The sequence below is a fragment of the Catharus ustulatus genome, chromosome 22 (genome assembly GCF_009819885.2).
Source record: "Catharus ustulatus isolate bCatUst1 chromosome 22, bCatUst1.pri.v2, whole genome shotgun sequence".
Classification (NCBI taxonomy): domain Eukaryota; kingdom Metazoa; phylum Chordata; class Aves; order Passeriformes; family Turdidae; genus Catharus; species Catharus ustulatus.
In genome coordinates this window covers 2,304,505-2,325,729 of record NC_046242.1, presented here as the reverse complement: position 1 = coordinate 2,325,729, position 21,225 = coordinate 2,304,505, and the positions used below count along the sequence as shown (strand labels likewise).

At 45.0% G+C, this 21,225-nt stretch overlaps 1 protein-coding gene across 9 annotated transcripts in view; it reads right to left on the bottom strand.

Moving 5' to 3' along the window:
- Positions 1-21,225, bottom strand: part of BCAS3 (BCAS3 microtubule associated cell migration factor) — a 295,160-nt gene that overhangs the window by 20,263 nt on the left and 253,672 nt on the right. For 4 of the 9 annotated variants that reach the window (XM_033078230.2, XM_033078232.2, XM_033078231.2 and 1 more), the window contains one exon: positions 230-397. The exons of 1 other annotated variant lie outside the window; for it this stretch is intronic. In XM_033078230.2, the coding sequence (XP_032934121.1) occupies positions 230-397 (168 nt within the window). Of the gene's footprint in view, positions 1-182; positions 398-21,225 lie in introns of all 9 variants that reach the window. 4 more of the 9 variants (XR_004419938.1, XM_033078236.2, XM_033078234.2 and 1 more) reach the window with 2 other exon arrangements.

Genomic DNA, 21,225 nt, shown 5'->3' with positions numbered 1-21,225 from the left:
GTGTTTGTGTGATCTACCACTAACTTCTTTTTATAAATGATGGAGATCCCCACAAAAGTTGATTAATCAGAGAGAGAGAGAGAGAGAAAGAGAGAGAGAGAGAAAGAGAGAGAGAGGAGTGCAGAGAGAAAAGCAAAACTTAAAAAAAAAAAAGAAAAAAAATAAAATTAAATAAAAATCACCATTGGGTGAGATGTACGTGATCTCTGATCACACCTCTTCTTTGTACCTGTTCCTGAGCCCACCATGTCCCTGCTGGGGGACTCGCACATGGCGTCGGCCAGGCGCTCGCGCAGCCCCTCCTCGCCGTGCTCCATGGAGGACATGTGGCGCAGACCGAAGCTCTCGGGCCAGCTCCCACACACCTCCAGCAGGGTCACGCTCCGGTCGAAGGCACCTTCAACACACAAACGGGACACGTGTGGGACACCGAGCTCCTGCTGTGTTCTGGTGAGGTTTGGGGGTTTGAAAAGATGATTTTAGCACATGAATTAAAATGTTGGCGTTGCTCTGAGTAGGAATCAACTTCGACCAAACAGCTGTAATCAAAAAGGTGAAATTAAAATACAGACCTGGTTCTGGTCTCAGAAAGCAGCACAATAACACAAATGTGAAAGGCATGCATGTATTTTTATGTTAGACAACCAGGAATTGTTTTTGAAGTTGATTACTCTTCCACTGGGGCTGATGCTGAGATGCTTCTTCCTCCCATCTTGGACAATGGAAACAGTCATTTTGTCTTTGCTAATGGGCAGAAATTTTAGTTCAATCCCTTTCTTGCTCTGAAACAGAGAAGAGGCAGAGCTGCCTTGTGTGTGACGAAGGAACAAATGGATCCCTTCCCTCAGTCTGGGATATCTGTGGCTTTCTCTGCTCCTGCACTGGCAAGTTTTAGGTCCAACGTGCTCCAACAGAGGTTCTTTCACCAGCAGCCCCTACTGAAGACTCTGGCTCTTGTGAGGGAGTGCACGTACCTACAAAAGATCCTTCAAATAATTCCTTGACTTGCAGTTATTACCTCATTCACAGCAGGGTATGATGTTCTGCCGAATGCAAAGATTAGATTCTGAATTCAGGATCACTTCAAAGTACAAATTAAAATTATTCCCCTTTATTATACGGCAAGTCTTCTGCAAAGGCTTACTTAAATCATTCCCACTTGGAACAAGATTACAGTTATGCTTTGTTGCTTCAAGCACATACCATTTACTCCACTATTAGGTAACTGAATATGCAACGTTTATTGTGCCTGGTTTCTGCCAGCCTACCGAGGGGAAAAAATGCAAATGCCAATGTTTCTCAGAGTTAAAAGTACATGAAACACGTCCTTGTTATCAGGCCTTTGGTTTTCCCCTTTGATCAGCCGTCAGAAACTATCTACACTTGTAGTCTGTGACTGTACAGCTTCACAGCACACTCCCTGCCACTGACAGGTGGTAATAGAAAGGGTGAGAGACCGAGCCCCGCGGCAGGCGGCCCTTCCTCTGATAACGTCCAAAGTAGCGGCGATAACGCTGGTAAACACTCGGCCAGCCAGTCCATCCATACATCAGCAAAGAGGGCCAGATAATTCTGAACCCTAATGGCACGGACAAAAGCGCCAGGGCTGGCATTCAGGGATTTATATGGGCTGCAATGGTGACTCCTGGCTCCTGAATTTCATCGGGGCTGATTTATCTCCTGGCCTGGCTGCAGAGTGGATTCCTGGCACTAGAAAACCATCAACACTGCGATGGAGCTCTAGAAAACGGGACCGTGGCTCGCTGTGATACACGCACTTGAACTCTGGATGAATCCCAGTTTAAACCGAGAGGAGGAATGACCAAATATTTCAACTTTTAATGGCTCTCTGGATTTATAAGGTTGCTCCAGTCGACTAATTTGTTTTAATGCGAGGGTTCTTGAAGCTTGTTTGAGAAAATGCAGGGAGGAGGCGAAGTAATTTTGATGATGTTTAAATCTCTACAGCATTTTCATGATGTCAGCAGGAGGAAAAGCAAAATTTGGGGTTTTTTACGCTTTTTTTTCCCCCCAAGTCATCCTTCTATAGTTTCATGCAGCCCTGAGACCCCCTCTCCAAAATCCCAGGGATTTCAGTTGGTTTTGATAGAGTTGTTAATGCAACCTGAGAGTGACCAGGGGGATTTTCAAACCTGCTTCCCAAACCTCAGGGAAGCAGCAGGCACACGATGAGCTGCCACAGGTTTGCAGGGCTGTGCCAGAGATGAGAAATCTCCTCTTTCCTGGTGTCAGCCCTTATTCCAAAAGTGAGAAATGGGAGCATTTCTGCTCCTATAAGCAGACATATGAATAATAAGGCAAATGGCTTTTGAAGCTCTGCCAAGATGCCTGCTTGTGTGTACAGGGAGAAACTTCATGGAGAGCTGGGCTCTGGCTCCTGAGATCCTTGAGTGAGAGCAAAGGAGACAAGTGCAGTGTTACCCCTGCAATCAGGGCCAGGAGCTGCCAAAACTTCTTAGCAGCAACGTGTGAGGCTGCAAGTGTTAATGCAAATGCAGGTTAGAGGGATTAACTGCACTGAAAGTTTGCTTGTAAAAAAAATGAAGGGCTGGGGAAGCTGTAGTTTTATCTTTCCTCCCTTTTCACTCCTTCTCCGTGGTAGCAGTGCACATCTGGCAAGACCATTGATAGCCAGACATCCAGCTGGGATTCAGCAGCCACCACTGCAGCTCGTGGGTGATCACCCTGCCTTTAACACGCAGAGGAGGTCCTTGCACCATCATCTGCTCTGTGCTGCAGTGGAAGCCACAAATTCCCTCTAATTTCAGCACAGACATTGATAAAATGGGTTCCAGGTAAAGCTGAACACACAGAGTGTGACTGAGGTTATTCAGAGTGTGGGGGTAGAAAATGGGACCTTGCTTGAGCACACAGGTCCTTTCCCCCTGTAAATTCCTGGCTCTGTCTCTCTCTGATGTAACACAAAACTGCTTCAGGAAAAACAAGATTTATTGTCACAGACCTTCCTGCTCCTCTTGCTAGTGCATCAGCAGACAGCTCATGTATCAGAGTAAAACAATTAAATAATTTTCTCAAGGCAGAATTGAGTTCTGGGTATTTTTACACCTTGGAAAGTGACTCTGGAGTGTGTGACATGGCAATGGGCTGGCTGCTGCCAGGAACCTTGGGGTGCTTTGCCCTGCCTGCATCATTCCCTACACACACCATTCCCAACAGCACAGGGCTAATGGCATTAAACTTCCACTGATAGCAGCTCACCCTATCTCTGCTATTTATTATATTGTAATCTCTCCTCCTGGCTGCCTCACTCTCTCCTTTTCAATCCCAGTATCTCACTTGATAAGGGATCGAATTCCCCATCGCCGGAGTTCACAAATAAACCTCGCTGGAGCATCCTGCTCCCAGAACTGCCAAAACCAGAATGCAACCACAGCCCCAACGGGGCTGAGCAAGTTCCTGCTGCCTGCAGGATCCCTGAGGGCTGAAACCCTCCTGACAGGCACCAACATCAGCCCAGACTTCCCCATGACCCCAGCCTGGATATAGCTTGGGCTAGGGAGAAGGTTCCACCTAAAAGGAGCAATCCAGGAACACCTCAAGGATGAGCAGTGCAGGCATTATGTGAGTCTAGCAATTACTAGTGAAATCCTGGTGAAATCTCATTAAATCACTGGAAAAAAATCTTATTGACTTAGAATTGTGTCAGTATTTCATCCTATTGCACGGTGCTCTCAAACCTGCAGGACACTCATTTCTCCTTTAGCTATTGAAGATGAAACTGGGTGGGAATGATCATCAGCCTCCCCTGTGTGATGTCCAAGCATCATCCCAGAACCCCAAATCCACCCAAATGGAACAAGCAGGACCTTTCTCTTGACCATGTAGGTCAAAAGTGCTTTGTTTTGCAATTCCAGCCCAAATGCTCTGAGTTAATTGTGCTTCATACACAGAGTTTTCCTAATAAAACTTTAATTTTTGCCTGAAATCAATCTCCCACTTCTCTCTTTCCACAGACATTTCCCTCTCTTTTCTCTTGCCACTGCTGATGGAGCAGAATCAGGTTCCATCTTTCTGCTTAACATTTCTTGTATTTTATTAATGGCAAAGGCTTCTGTCATTACTCACACCAAATTACCCTGCTTAGACACACAGGATTTGTCTTTAGCATTGCAATTGTTTCAAGGCTTTTAATATAAAAGCAAAATAAATTCTACAGAAGAAAGGAAAATAAAACCCACCCAAAACCTTGGAAATGTCCTTTCATTTCACAGCCCCACCAAGAGTGAGAAAACCAGAGAAACTTCTTTTCTTCTTTGAAAAAAAAAAAAATCTAGTAGTAAAAAGTATTTTTACAAAATGTTTTAATGCTTCTAGTGTGTTATTTTTCTAAGTCAAAATAGCTAAGCTAAATCTTTCACCATAGCCCTTTAATTCAAAAGCCAGGGGAAATTTTTTTCATTAAACCTCTGGACGGCTTTGTTTAAAATATGAAATCAAGTAGCTCCATTTCCTGTCTTCTAAGGAACAGTAAATCAAAGAGAGAACGTTCTCCAAAAATACAGTAATGGTTCTATTAAAGAGCTTGACAGTTTTGAGCCTCACCTTGCATATTGCAACATAGGTGTGAGCAAAAATAACAGAGCACAGAGGAGGGGAAACGACCTGGAAATCTGAATTGCTAAGAGATGCATCCTGATCAACAGGATGATGTTGGACCCTGAGGTGATCCAAGAGGGACAGAAGGGTTGCCCATCCCCTCTCCTGCTCCTCCTGGCCTTTCCAGAAGCAGGATGGGCTCTGAAGGGCTCTGGACACGTTGGTGACCCCAGCTCTGATCGGGAACCCCACGAGGAACCAACGCACGGAAACTCCTGGCCCAAAGCACTGAGTCAAACTCTGACATCCCTCAGCATGAAAGGCTGAACTTTCCTACAGGCTCTGCCAGTTCCCTTCCGTGCCATAACTTTGTGATTCCAGCGGGAATCCATAAAGAGCCGCTCTGAGCACTGCAAGGGGAACCTGGGCAAACTCTTGATTTGAGATGTTTGGAGCAGCATCTCCCTGAGCTGCCCTGGATCTGGTGGGTCTGTGCTCAGGGTACGTGCTGCTGATCCCTCCTGTGCATGGCTCACACTCTGCCACCCCTGTCCCACGGCACAGCAGTGACAAGGGACAGAACACTGCTGCACCAAGGTGTGAGTGTTAATTATTGCCTTTGGAAACCACGGCAGGAGCCACAGCCTTTGGAGTGACTCTGCTCCCTGTCATCTTCCCTCCCACAGAGTTTCTTTTTTTCCAGAACCGCTCACAGTTCTGCTATAAACAGGACATTACTCACCAGCTCTGTATCCTGTGAGTGCATTTAATTAATGGAGCCTTCAGCCGGGGTACCCGGTCCCACAGGCAACCAACACTTCCAAATGCCTTTGAACTCTTGGCTAAGTGAGGCTGAGAAGTTGCTGGTCCCTCCTCAGCACCACAGACTTGTAAACAAAAGCTCTGTTTATTCCTCTGTCAGGATTTTGAGATGGGTTTGGGGCAGCTGCCAGGAGGAGCAGCTCTGTGGATGGATGCTTGGGGAGCATCCCAAAGCTCTGCCCACCTGGCCACACACCCAGGACAGTGTTGGTGATGCCAGGATGGTGGGGCAGCTCCTTAGGGACCATCCCACCCTCCTCCTCCTCCCCACATCCCAACAAACTCCGACTCCTCTGCTCCTGCACGAGGGGTTAATGGGCTCAGGGGATTTGGGATGGTCAGGAGCACAGCCAGCCATCCCAGCCGTCCTTGAAGGCTTTCAAATGTGAGCAAGGCTGCAATTTTCAGAGCTGGAGCAGCGAGATATTTTTATAAATACATAAATCTTTTCAAGGAAAAACAAATATAGAGAAAAGAATGTAAACATTATTGTAAAATGCATAATAAAATGTCTGTTGTTTGTTAATTTTGCTCCTTATTATCCAGCCTATCTGTACCACTGATGTTGAAACATTTGCCTTCTAAAAATTTTTTTTTATACTCCCTTATTCATTTAAAAATAGTTTCCTGCATGTTATATGAATAAGCAAAACCTAAGGTCCTAAATCCAGGGGAACTTTGAAGTATGAAACCCGTGGTCTATGGGAACTATGTTTTCATTAATCAAAGTAGATGTTTCTAAAGCCATCAGATTTATCATGACTGGATTTCATATGTGAAACCCAATATACACACAGACATACACTGCTTGTCCTTTTGGATTAGTCCTGACCTTTTACTCTCCTTTCTGAAGGATCTGCCTTTCCTCAGAGCGGGGCTGCCCTGCTTTGCCAGAGGAGCCTTGACAAAGCGCGTCCAACTCTGCGCTCTCTGTGTCTGACTGCGAGTCTGGGCTAAGGTCAAAACATAAATGATTAAGTGTATTTATTAAACTCTGCCTTTGCCTTGAATGCTCCCAGTGCCTGTCAGATGCCATCCAACTGCAGATCTCTGCTGCCAGCACACCTGGTCACCAAATGAGGGGCCCCAAACGCAGCCCCAACACCCCAAAAGCTGCACGGAGCCCCACAAAGCCCCCCCAGCACTGCAAAGATTTCCTGTAGCTCTTGTTGAGCTCCTGCAGCCCTTGCTGAGCTCCTGGCTCCCCCAGGGCATGGAGCTCAGTGCAAGGACATGGGATGGTTTAAAAACTGGAGGCAGGATGTGACAGCCATCCAAAGCAGGGTTTCGAAAGAGAAAATGCGACAAAACGCGCGCTCAGTGTCAACAGGGAAATTCATGTGGTGGTGGCAGAATTGTGCAGTGTTTTCCAGTACCAGAAGCACAAGACTTTGTCATCTTGCCTTAAAGAATAAAAAAAGGGGTTGGGGCACAGGTGGGCACAGGTGGGTGCTGCCAGAGGTTGCACCCACAGACAAAGTGCAGCTCATCCACAGCCAGAGGAGCACAGTGCACTGAAAATCAGCTCAGAGTATTTTTCCAGTACTGGATGCTCTTTATTTAACTGCCTAAAAGCAAAAGGAGATGGAATCTACAGTATAACTGGATGCTGTTTTGATTTTGCAAACAAAATAGCCCTTTGTAATAAAATTAATTTCCAAGAAAAAACTTTCCCCCTCCCCTTTTAACAGCAGGATTCGTGCATATTTTAACGCTTTACAGAATCAGAGTGCCTGGAAAAAATCAGGAATGCTGCAACCAGCCCCAAGCCCCCTCAGAGATTAACATTTCTTTATATTTAATCCTGGCATAAAGCAGAGTGTCCTGAAGAACCCAGGGCTCTGCACAAGCCTGCGTTACCAGGTATGAATCTGCACAGAAAAAAAAACTTCACCTGATGTTCTTTCAACCTCCAGGTCTGGAAATTTCATTAAAAAAGGATTCACTAAAGATCTTCAGCACTTTTTAGTTTTTGCAAGGTTGGAAATGTTTTCTTGTGGTATTCACATACTCATAATTCTCAGTCCTGGTTAAAATTAGAAAATCCAGCAACGTCTTTTTTTTTTTTTTTCCTCCTAGTAAAATTTCCCACTCTCCGAAAATCTATGACTTAGCTAAGCTTACAATAAGATGATTATTGAGATTTTTCAACAATGCCTAGGAAATTTAAACACACAGTGAATTCCATTAAATCTCAGTGGAGGCTTTTTTAGACAAGCCTTTATTTTGTTTGACTTCTCCTCCGAATAAAAGCAGCGATTTCAGGATGCTGAAGCCTTTTGTGTTGGCTTTGGTGGAGAAAACGCTGTGAGAGATGGAGGAAGGATACATCTGGAATTTCTGTGACACCACATAATGATCCCTATTTCTTCATATGCCAAGTCATTCCTGAACTCTTGGGAAGAGGTTTGCAGTCATACCCTGCCTTAACGAGGTAGGAATATGCCAATTCCACTGCTGGGGCTGGAATAATAGATTACTTCCCTTAAGAAAACAGATTTATCTTGCTTATTATCAATCTCATGGCATGTGCAAATGCACAGCTATATACACATGTACAGAGGACACATAATGGATTAGAAAAGGCTCATATTTACCCACAAGTAAGGAAAGATCTGACAACTCATTGGGGTTTTTGGGATAACTGAGATCTTATGTTACACTTCGAGACACAAGTGTGGATTTGTCATCTTGCTTTGAGCCTTAGTGGTGACTGTGTGAGCCAAGGAATTTAATTCTGATTGTTTCATCTGAATTAAAAAAAAAAAAAATCTAAGTGTTGAAAAAACATTGGAACTGTGCTTTGTACTAATATATCACTCAAATTGTAACAGGAGACTCTTTCTTGTGTAATAGCCTGTGGAAAGGCCAAGTTCATCGTGGGTACAGCTCATCTGCAGCTGAACATTGGGGATGCTGGATTTTTGAAACCTGCTGCAAAGGAGGGGTGAAGGCTTCCCCATGCCAATGCCAGCTGGATGGAGCTGCAGAGCAGGGATGGACGTGGCTCTGTGCCCAAACCCTGCCCCAGCACCCTCAGCATCCTCCAGCACCCCCAGTCTGCCAGAGACACAATTCTGCTGGGCTTGGGGTCACTTCTTCTTTGTAATTAATCTGCGACCTGAGAGATGCTCACAAACAAGGGGAGATAATGGGAAGTTTCTTGTCAGCCAGGAGAGAGCTCAGAGCAGAGCATCTGTGGGGAAGCAGCTGAGCACCGGGGCTCCGGAAACAAGAAATTTGGTTTATATCACTAACAACCCCTTAACAGAGAAACTGGAATATTTTTTGCATTATAAGAGCAAATATTTCTCTGGTCTCATATCACCTTTCCCAGATGAAACATTTCACAACCCAGCTGACTTATAAACAGAAACCAAAATATTTTCCTAAGGTGGATCACTGATCCTACCCGAGGCTTCCAAGTTGTAATTTATTTGTCTTACCTCACTGAGAGATAATGTGCACGCTGGTTCCAAGCTACTGTCTAATCACTGCTTGGACATGGGATAAAGAAATCTCACTTGCAAACACCAGGCACTCGCTGGGTGTTTGGGAATTGGTCACAGGGTGATTTTTCCTGCTGGTTTGTGGCAGTGCCCAGTTCCTGCAGCACAAGAATTCCAGAATGGTTTGGGTTGGGAGGGACCTTCAAGACCATCCTGTCATAGTCAGGGACATCTTCCACTATCTCAAGTTGCTCCAAGCCTTGTCCAACTTGGCTTGAGCACTTCCAGGGATGGGGCAGCCACAAATTCTCTGGGCACCCTGTGCCCACCCTCCCAGGAATGAGCTTCTTCCTAATGAGGAACCTTCTGTAGCAAATCTCACTGAGTTACCATTCAATTTATTAGGGTTATAGCCAATAGGATGAACAGAGCTGCTGGAATCACAGTTTCCCCTCAAGTATTTTGACACATTTCACAAATAGCATGAGATGGATTCAGGTGTTAAACCAGAGTGATGGAAATGTTTGTGTTTGGGGCAGCATAGCAGCTACCACCAGGACACAGCACCATCAACTTCAGGAATTGCTTTGGAAACTGAGCAGCTTCTAAACTGAGTGACCATGATCAGAGAATGGAGAAGAGGTTACAAAATACACCTAAAGCACTGAGGAAAATGAGAATTCAGGGTTGACAGAGAGAATTTTATTGTTTACACCAGGGCAGAGCTAGAACATCGAGGTTTAAGTAATTCACCAAGGTGACCACAACGAAATCTTCTGCCTGAGGACAATGTCACATCTTCCTACAAGGTGTGAAAACATGGATGGGGCCTCCAGAGCCACTCCTGGCCAGGCAGCCCATCCCAGGTTCTCTTCCATCAGCTCTGAGCGTTTTGGAAATCGCTCGCTCCAAGTCTCTAGAAAAATGTGTTTCTTTAAGGACTACAGAGAAACGTGAAATTTTATGTTTAGAAAGTAATAAAAACTCAACAAAACCTTAAAATTGTTTCCTTGTAATCCTTCCAAGTCAGGGAAGATAAATTTTTTTGGCCCGATTCTGAATTCATTAAAAGCGTGTGCCAAGTTGCACGAGCAAATTATCTGAACTCCAGCAAGGACTGGACCTACAAAGCACTGAAACCTCTGGTTCTGAGCCAGCTTAAGCATATCCTTACTTTTAAGCATGCAAACAGCCCCAGTGACTTCCATGGGAGTATATATGCTGAAAGTTAAGTGTGTGCTTAAGTGTGCAGCTGGAGCACGGCCAGAGCACTGGGAACTCAGCACCAAGGGCTGATCTCCTCCCAAAGCCCATCCAAGGCAGGGATTTCACTGCAGCCAGGCAGGACACAGCTGGGCAGGAGCCAGCAGCCCCTGAAGTTTTCCTGTGCATCCATGGAGGAGGTTTTGCCCTTGTCACTTGTGTTATCCATCAGGCATCTGGTGGCTGGATAAGGCAGAGCGACGTGGCAAGGTGAGATGATGGAGTGAAAAAATGATCGCGGCTGGCACGTCCCAGCCTGAGGCTCTCAGCCATTTAACTCATCTCCCTCTCATCCCCAGCACAGGCTCAGCTCAAAGGGCAGGGGATTCACCCTTCCCCAAGCCTCTCTGAGTGCAAAGAGGAGTCAGGCACTTCTGGCCCACAGCAAAGCTTTCAGGAACGAGCAAAAACTTCCAAAAGAGTCACACAAGGTCTTTGAGTGCCTTGAGTGACAACAGCATTTTAGCACTTGACAGCAGTGCTGTGACCTCCTGCTGCAGAAATCACCAGAGGTGACTGGAAGGGTGTGCCTGTAGGGCATCACCCTAATGGGGACAGATTAAAAGGCAGATTTTCCTTAATCTTTCTTACTTTTCTTCCCATATAACCAGAAAAAAAAGATAAAATTTGGTGCATCAACCCAAAATAATGCAAAATAAATCACACTTCAGAGGAAAGTCTGATAATTCACGTTTTTGAATCACAGTTGGAAGGACAAGAACTGGATTTTTATAGTCAGGTTTTTTTAATTCCTTCAGTAAACCCCATTTTGAAGCACTGATGGCAAGGACGGGCTTTGCTCTGATTTATGATGGAATAAAACCTCATTTGGGATGGCCCATTCCACCAGGAGTCACCTGGAACAGACTGAGGGAAGAAGCGAAGATTTTGGTGGAAATCCAAATGATGGGAGCCCAAATCCCTGCCTGACCCAAAGATTTCCCTGGATCCAGGAAGAACCATTGGAGTTTTCACAGCTCTGTGGCTCTGTCTTAGGAGGGTCCAGGAGGGTTTTTCTCACTTCCCACTTCCCCAGGAGGTCCTGAGCTTTACAGCACCTTCAAAATACACTTTAGACTTAAGGGTACCAGGAAACGTGGGATCCTCCACACCTGGAGCTGCCCTAAAACACAGGGGAGAGGTGCCTCAGGTCTCTCCTCATGGACTAAAACATCAAAAACCAGCACTGGGACTGTGACTTTCTGGGCTGCAACACCTAAATCCTGCTGCAAAATCAGCTTCAGCCCACGAGAATAATTTGATGATTATAAAGATGCTGTTTGCAAAGGCAAGATGGATTCTGAGAGCTGCAGTCTACCATTCTTGTGGACAATAAATATTCCACTTAAATCATGGCTTGTACATATTTGAAAGGATAAACCTGCTACTAATAACCACGAATCAAAAGAGAAGATTCCAATTTTTATGCCAGAAAGCTAACAAAAATCTTCAGTGTGTTATAAACAAGTATCCATCATTATAAACTAAGTTCAGCATGTAAAAATCCAAAGATGGAGTTTATTGTCTTTAATGGCTGAGAAATGACAAGAGTGTTTGGTTGAAAAGGAATTTAGCAAGAAGTAGTTCTGTACTAGAACCAAAATCTGTCTTTAAACAAGAAAATCACTGCTGACAGTTTTACAGTAGAATTAAGCTGTGGTGAACTCTCACAAGTGGGGCTAATCACAAGTTTCTGGGGAATTTAATGTGGAAAAGAAAGCTGATTATTAGGAAGACTGATACAATTCAGGTAGAAGCTGATCCCATACCTTTTCCAGACTAAAATTATGAGTGAAACCACTGATGTTTTGCAGGGGGAATTGCTCTCTGCAGCCTCCTTTGGGGAGGATCTGGGAGCCCATTGGATCCAGGGCTGCTCCAGCTCCAGCCACCCTCCCAGCAGCTCAAGGCCTCAGCAGGAAAAACTGACTTTAAAGCAGAGAGAAGCAAATCCAAGGAGGTGAGGGAGCTAATGAAGATGTGAGAGGGATGCAGCACTCGTGATGATGTGGCTGTGTAAATTCAAGGAGGAAGCATTTCCTCCAGTGGGCAAGCTCAAAGGTGGAAGTTGTCCAAGGGGAATCTCTCAAAAGCCCTGGACAGCAGCAAAAAACACAATGAAAAACTTGCCAAATGTTTTAGTGCCGTGCTGAAAGATCAAGGTGAAAGGAGCTGGAAGCCTCGAACAAAGACAGAGTTTCCTGGAATGGGGTGTGAAGCTGTTCAAACCCATCATCTCAGCTGTGAACTGAAGAAATAACAGTAAGAACTTTACAGAGAGAGAAGGAAAAGGGAAGGGGGAGAAATGAAGTAAAATCTTTTGCCAGATCTAGGTAACACCAACGTCCCAACCTGCAGATTAATTTAAATCAAGGAACGAGAAAAAATCTGCGGGACGTGAGATGAAGGAAAGGAAATATTTCTAACACATGAAGTGACCAGATTGGGAAAATATCCTGGGAGAAGTCACTTTTCCTAAGCACAATTATTACCTTTGATACATTAAAAGCTCAACAGAGGCACGAGGAGTTTCCTACATGGAGAATAGATTCCAAAAGTCTGCGAGGGCACGTTCAAAGCACTGGGGGAACAGCGGGGCAGCTCTGGTGTCTATCAAGCCATGTTTATTGATGTTCCTGCTAGCTGAGGCAAGGGTTGGGAACACGGATCATAACACCATTTTTATACCCTATAAAATACACTGTGAAGTGATGAGAAATGGGAATTGCTGAGCTGCACCAGGCAGGTCCTTTAGAAAGGAGTGTGCTTTTTCGTGAGAGTTTTTACAGCGCAGAGAGCAATTCTCTTCTTGCTGTGAAAAAAAATTGGGAAGCCTCCAAGGCATATGTTTCACAAATCTCCAAAAAGTGGAAAACAAGATTCCAAGAGGAGAAGTGTGAGAACAGAAGTTCAGGGCGAGCTTCCTGTGTGTCCCACACTGGGGACAGATGGGGCAGGGACCAGCCCAGGACATTTGCAGCCTCCCCAGGCTGATTGCCTCATAGCTGGTGCTAGGATGAGATCTGGGATTGCACTGGAAGCTGGTTATCTTCTCTGTAATCACAGCAGATTTTATTTAATTGTATTCAAAACAGAAGGCAAAAATGGAGATGTTTAAGCCCACCTGCATTTTCTGCTCAATCGAGCAGAGAACTGCCTTCCCATTCCAGGAGAGAATTAACATCTTAGCACCTTGTTTCTGCAGGACATTTGACCTTTGCAGCTCTACAAACCAAGACACTGGCTAATTTTCATCTAGTTGGACACTGTTAGGGAACTCCTGAGGAAGTGGGAGACACTGGAGGTGTTTTGGTGAAATATTTAAACTGGAGAGCTGAAGGCACCTTGTCCCCAGAGCCCCTGAAGCTCTGCCAGGTCTGGAGATGACAATGACCTTCATGGGCATAATTCCATCTTTTCCAAAAATCAGAGCCAAATCCACACCCAAAGCTAAACATCAGTTCATCAGGTGGGACAAGGGAGAGCATCACCTGAGAAGTTTATACTATTATGACATTTTTTGGGGAGATGCAAATATGGTTGTGAGGATTTCTTTATTGGAAATGTTTCCAACACACTCTGAATACTGTGGGAACCAGAGTGAAATAACTTTAATGCTTTATGTCAGAGTCCTGTTGATACTGCTGTGCCCAGCCCAGCAAAGTCACCTGTCTTTTCCATGCCTCACTTTCTCCATCTGCCTAATACACAGGAGCTACCTGACTCCAGTTTTCCAAAAATAAATATGTGGGAATGCTCTGAGGTCTCAGCAGTAAGTCAGTGCATATTGCTGCTCACAGAAGACCCCCTGTAGTTAACAATATGACTCTGGAACACCTTGAAAATCCAAACCAGATGAGTGCTATGCCCATCTACATCAAAAAGCTGCCTTTTTCCAGACTGTGCTGTTGTTAGGTCAGAGAGCTGGCTTCTGAAGGATGAGCATCAAAAGTTTTCAGCAGGTTCAGAGACCCCATCCTAATTCTCCCAGCAGCAGAGACAAACAGCCTTAAGCTGAACTGGAAATCTCCCTGCTCACACAGAATGCAGCTCACCCCTGTGCTGAAAAGGCCAATATAACATTTAAGACCCATTTTCAGGGCTTAGCAAGACTTAAATGGTGCACAGACCTAAGGCCAGCCTTTGGCACAGGAGGGGTTTTACTCCCAATAAACTTCCAAGAGCCCACAGTGCAAATTTCTGCAGGACCCTTGACAGGATGACAGCTACAGCAACATCATAATCCAACAGACTTGTAACCACCAAGTCCACCTACCCTTCTCCTATAAATAACGGGTCCAAAACAAAGGAAGTGGGAATTAGATGCTTGTGGTGAATTGCAGAGAGCCAAAGACCTTAAATGATACCCAGTACTTACATCTACACTTAATTAGGAGTGAAACTGCAGACATGAGACCTCAACATGTGGTATTCACATGTGGGCTCAAAAACACTGTCAAAGCCAGTTTTGTTCAGGCTGGAACACGGAGGGGGTGATGCAGAGGGGAAGTCTGGAGATGCCTGATGGACATCACACCCTGTGCCCAGCAGCTCCAGGGAGCTCCTGAGGGGCTGCAGGCACTGATTGAGCAGCTCCACCTGAACAAGACACAGCCTGAAACTCAGATGTCAGTGTCAGAAATAATAAGAAACAGGATTCAGCTCCAGCACAATGCCAGTGGTCCAAATTCTGGTCTCAGTTATGACCTGGCAGGTCCAGCAAGAGCTCAGGGAATCTGCATTCTGTTGTGCTTTAATGATTTTGTCTTGTAGACTTAAAAATAAACTTGTAACTTTTTTTTGACCCTTCGTAAAAACCCCAGCTTGATTTTCTCCAGGAGCAGACACAGATTTGCTTGTTATCCTGATATTACTTCATTTCAGAGATGCCTGCAAGCAAGTCAGGGGTCTACTGGTGAAATCCCAGTTCCACCAAAACCAACAGGACTTTTGCCAAGGCATTCAGGGAAGGCAGGGTTTCAAAGAGAAAAATGCATTAAAACGCAAACAAAAGCTTTTCTACAGATATTTTAAATAGATTTTAAAGAAGGTATTCTGAGAGTGCAACTCCATGGATGTCACCATCACGTTGTGGATGAACAATTCATCATTTCTACAACACTGTAGTGAGTTGGACAAGCTCTCTGCGAACAAAACCAGAGACATCTGCAAATCGGATTTAAAACCTTTTTTTTTTTTTTTTAAACAAAATGATTAAAAGTTGAAGAAACACTTCCATATGGAAGAATCTTACCCCAACAGGTCACCACAAAGACACTTCAAACACAATAAAACAGGAAGTGCTAAAAAAAGCATAGCAGCTCACAAAAACCCCCACAACCTTTTCCACAGAAAAAATATATGTCACCCTGTGTAGAAAAACCATTTGGCAGCATAATGTGTCTTTAATCTGCTCAATTTGCTTATTATAGTAAAGGGTTAGAGGAATTTTCAAGCAGTGGCCAAAAATACTACAATGATATCCTCCCCTTGCAAAGTAAACTTACTTAAAGTGAATTAACTTCTTCAACTTAAATATCTCAAAGCTGAAAGTGCCCCCACTGAAAAAAAAAACCCCAAAGCTCATGGCCACAAAGGATGGGTGAACTGCTCAAAGGCAGGTCCTGCAGAACCTGAGGTAGGGGAGCAGCAAACACCCAGCTGAGCTTTTCATGTGCCTCTTGTTGGACTTGAGAAAGGCAGATGCACTTTGAGGCAGCAGGAAAATAAAATATCCCAATATTTCTCAACCCTGATGGTTGCATGCACAGGGCTGGCAGCAGAGCCAAACTCAGGATTACCCCGTGTCAGAAACAAATTGATTCTGAGCCTATTGATCTGCCAGATTGCTTATCAGGTTTGAGAGCCTTTAAAATTCAGGATAACAGTTGGAGGGGATGGAGATTACCCAGGGGACCACGTTCTTTTTGTGCCCACCCTGGCACAAATTGGGCACAGGGAGATTTTAGTGACCATCACTCCTGATCTCTGCTCTACTGACCCAAGTGTTTGCTCATGTTAAAGCTGGTAATTCATACAAATGCTCTGGCAATTTTCCATCTTATCTACAGTTAGGAAACTGTGCATGTGACCAACTTGTGCCTGTGGCACAGCTGGGCACAGCACTGACCCAGGGCAAAGCAGCATCCCCTGTCCTGGCACTACAGAAACGCCTGGATGAGGCCAACAAAGATAATAAGAGGAAAAATTAAGGAAATTGAGGCTGCCTGCTCTTGATATTTAATATCCATGGGCTAAATACACAAAGGTGCAAAAAGCTTAATAGTATTTGTGGCTGAAATTAAAACTTTAGAAGAAACTTATAGTGAGCAGTAATGTATGCAATGACATCTGGGGCTGTAATCAGCAAACTGCTTTCAAGAGCTGCCAAAGCAAACAGCCAAATAACAAATCCACTTTACAGATCATCAATCTGGTCGGGCACTTGCCAAGGTAAATAGTACAAGGCTGAAGTTTGCTTTGCAAACCAGTGAGCTGGGAGTTTAGCAAGGCCTGCTTCCAGGACAGCCAGGCTGGGGCAGGGTCCTCGAGAAGTTCAACAATGTGAGATTCAGCCAGTGATCAGGGGGTGTAGAGAGATGAAATATAACAACAGCAGGGATTTAAAAAAATGTTAAAAGAGACTCAGGTTGTGCTCGTAACTCAGTGCACAATGGTGATTATTGGTGCTGGTACAACTCAAAGCCAAAGCCTCAGCTAAAGCAGAGTTTATTGTAACGCTGCTTTGCAGATTGGGCAACACTTCATGGGAACTCCAAACCTAAGACTGAAAAAAATTAGTAGGAAATGAACCTTCTTTTATTTTCAAATGAGATAAAATCTGGCTCCAACTACCATATTTTACATTTTAGTGAAGAGGATATAAAACATCAAACAGTGATTTTCTTTTTTCATTATGAATGCAAGAAAGATAATTTATGGCGGCTGCAAAACATTTATTTAAGAAGTAAAGCCTTTATGTTCTGTATACAATTTATAGGGCTGTAAAAGAAAGAAGTGAAACAACTGCAGCCATAACATGTGCATTTATGAATAATAATTGTAAGTCCATTTTGCTAAATACAACTTCTGCTTCAGAGTTCATTCCTCAGTTGATTGGGAAGTCCTCGAGTGCAACCTCAAATTTTTTAAGCTTAGACTCTTGGCTAAAAAGGGAGCTCAGAACAAAATTGCTCAGCAGTTTATGTCAAGAATTGGACTGAATAAAGGCCCAATGAATGTGTAATATTGTTCAAGTGCTGAGAGATGGCATATTCCTGGTGGAATTTGCCTCAGCTCTGTCTTCAAGCACAAATATTTGATTTTTGCTGCAGTCAGAGGGTTGCAACACAGGCTGAGGAGCCCCCAAGGCAGGAACCCCAGGCAGGGCTCCTCATCCCTCACCTCAGGGTGAGACAGAGATGGACTCATTCCCTCACTGCAACCAAAGCCCCATTGCTCAAGTGCTGTGTTGATAAACAAAAGCCAAATGTGATGAAATTGGCTCAATATTTACTGCAGGAAAGGTGACCATTAGCACAGCTGGAACACCACGGGGACTCCAGGGCTGGGCTATGCCTGTGTGTTTGTGTGGGCAGTTAAATTCACTGTCACCCTTTTTTTTTGGCATTTATTTGCCATTTCTCCCAGGAAACAACACACAGCATGGTGAAAGCTGCAGGTGGTTTGTCCTCCAGTGCTCAGGAACCTGTAAAGGGGTAACTCCAAGCCCATCCTACCCCAGAGCCCCAGCAGCTCCTTCTCCCCACCCTAAATCCCCAAGAGCTCCCACTCCACACCCCATGGTTTGATCATTGTCACCTGTTATTTTTTTGTCACGGTGAGAGCCTCAAACAGTTACTGCGAGATTTTAGCTAATCAAAGCACGATGAAGCATGGGAACAATTTAGAGCTGTAGTTGGAAATAACTGAGTGGATCCCCCACAGGCACAAAAAAAAAAAGAATTTCTGATGACGAATCTTTCACAGTAATCAAGAGGTGCTGTACCATAATGAGCTGAGTCTCACGAACGTCCTGCACTGGGGCCCAGCTCTCAGTGGGTTTTTATCACACTGCCTGCTTTGAAGGGCTCAACAGAGGCATTTCCCTCTCTTTATCCCACTGATTGTTCTGACCCCAAAATGCTCCCTGCCTTCTGCCCAGTGGTCATCTCCCAGCCATCCACCTCCATCCTTGCCTTAAACTCCAGCTCTTCCAAGCTTTACTGACCCTCAGCCTCCCTGGGTTTTACTGACAGGGCTATTTTCTATTTTGGGAATTTTCCCCTTCTACTTCTGTTACACTGAAGAAAGCCAGCATCTGGTATCACAAGACAAACAGATATGGCAGCCCCAAACCCTGAGCTTTCAGAGGCTTGGCAGGAGCCCCATGAGGAGCTGCCAGTGGCCAAAAACACTGATAAAAAGGATGTGTAACTCCTCAACACTATCCATGATGGAAACAACTGCAGCTCTCACTGGAGGTCAGGACGCACACGAAAACAAGCCTACATGTGTAGCAGATTACAACAAACACATGGCTGAGATGGACTCCACAGATCAAATGTTGGGATTGTAGGATGACACATGGAAAAGTGGAGTTTAGCAGGGGGAAAAAAGCAAGGGAGAGCCCATATGTTCAATTAGCAAGATACAAAGCTTTTGTTGTATACCAAAAATAGCAAATAAAAGTCTGTTGTCATTTTGGGATAGCCAGATGTGTTTCATTTCCAGCTTCACATCTGAACGTGTGGACCTGCCTGGAGATGAAAGGGAGGAAAGTGTGGCAATGGCTGAAGGGTATAATTACATCAAAACTCTTCCTTCCAAACAATGGGTGATCATGCTCCCCCGCACCTTACGTGGTCCAGCAGCGGCTGCTCGGCATCCAGCAGGGTTTCACAGGATCTCACAGGATTTTACCTGCTTCCCAGAGTAGGGACTGCTCCTTCCAGACCTTTTCTCACCAACAGGACCCCTCCTCATGCCAGCAGCTGCCTGTCATGTGCTGCCAGCCCAGCACCCTGCTCCTGCGGTGGTGGAATGACATCCCACGGGAGACACAGGCTGCAGGTGGGAATGCTCAGTGGCCAGTTCAGTCTGCTTCTTGATGGTTACTTTGAAAGATCCCAGCTTTCCAGAGAACAGCACAAGGATCTGTACCTCTGAGCAGCTCTCAGAGGGCAGAAGGGGATGCCAAGTCACGAGCAGAACAAGAGCTACCTGGCCCGCGAGCGCATAAAGCAAACACGAGTCTATAACCAATAAACACAACTCACTTAGGTAGCACTCAAACAAAACCAGATGGGCTCATCTACTGCAGGTTTCCCTTTCCTCATTTTCCTCCCTCACTGCTTTTGAATTTAAATTGTGTTCAAACTAGAATGCTTGCCAAGGATGTGACCTGGCAGAGCTCAGGTGTGCTTCCCTGGTTTGATGTGCTAATTAAAGCAGAGTTTATCCATCAGCCTTTGGAGAAGGAGAGGAGGAACTGAATCCCACTGGCAGTGGAACAGTGTGAGCCCTCAGCAGAGCACCTGGTCACATTTTCCTGGTGGCCACCAGCACCATCTCCCAGCCCACACCTCCCACACAGCAATGCTCCCCTCCCAGCACGGCTTGGGGCAGTGTTATTATCTCTCATTCCCAAATGGAAAAACTGAAATATGCAGGGATTCAGTTACATGCCCAGGATCACCCAAGAAGCCTGTGGCTGAGCTGGGATTAGACCTTGGAGCTCCCCAGCCCTTGCCCAGCTCTTAACCACAACACCATCCTTCCTGAGTGCTTTTATGTAGTTATATTTATCTTTATGTAGGGTCATCTTGGCTCCCATTATGAAAAGCACATATGGTTTCCAGTCCTCAAATTGCCTGGGTAAGGGTTAAATATTCAAATATAATGTTATTCCTGGCATTTATGGAAAAGTTTCTCAGTGCTGATTCCAAAATCCCATGGCATTTTTGGAGCTGCTGCTCTGTATCACTGATAGTTATAAACAGGCTTGTCACTTCCCTGCCTGTGAATTGATAAAAACAAAGTATTTTATCCAAAGAATTAAAACTGGGGTAAATGATGAGAATGTAGCTACCCATCTGCATTTGCTAATGTTCTAATAGGAATTTTATGATCACATAACTGGGATTCACAGAACTGCAGGAAGGAGAAAAGCCAGTGAACACTGCTGCAATCACCTACACACACTCAGCTTAATCCAGCTCAAATTCCTCATGTTAGAGCATTTTACCATAAATTCTCAACTCATAAACCCGCTCTGGATTGCAGTGAACATCTGTAGTACACAAAAGGTTAATCAAAAAAGAAATCACACAAACACCAAAGGCAGACAAACCCCTCTTACCACCCTGATCTCACTGGTGCTGCTGCAAAAAAAATGATTACTAAAGAAATCCAAATGGCAAAGCCACCGGTCCCAATCTGTATTTAGGGGATATTCAGGGCATTGCCTCCACCTGGGGCTGTGGTTAAGCACTTTATTCCTGATTCAGCTAAACCACAACTGCTGCACTTCACCTCACAGCCCCTTTGGTTTTATCCAGACCATTCCAGTACCCACCCTGGTGTGCACCCAAACTTCTTAATTCTTCTTGTGTTCCTGCTTGCTGCACTGCTGTGTGTAAAGCCCAGAAAGGAGAAGACAAAAGGAAGATTTACTATCACAGTCTATCTTCTGAGTTAGCAATGATTGATGGACTCTGTGTCTATATCTGATTTTTGTTTCCACCCTGTGTAATGTATAAAGGAATAAGAAGCAATAGATCTTCTCCCAGGGAGCAGCAGACAAGCAAAGCCACGCTGGGCATTACTGCCAACACCAAGCTGGGGGCTCTGAGAGACTCCAAGGGACAGGAGCTCCCCACCAAATGCCAAATTGCCACCTCAGGGAGGTGCCATTACACTCCTCAAGGTTTTCAGCTTTCAGAAGGGCTGTGGAGTGCTACCAGCAGCAGGATTTGGGGAGCACTGATAACCACACCACAGCTGAAGGAAGCTCCATGTTCCCACCACGTGCAGGTCTCAGATACCACCACGTCCTGCTGCAACTGTTCACTATTTTTAAACAGATCAGCCACAAGACCCATCCAGTCAAAAC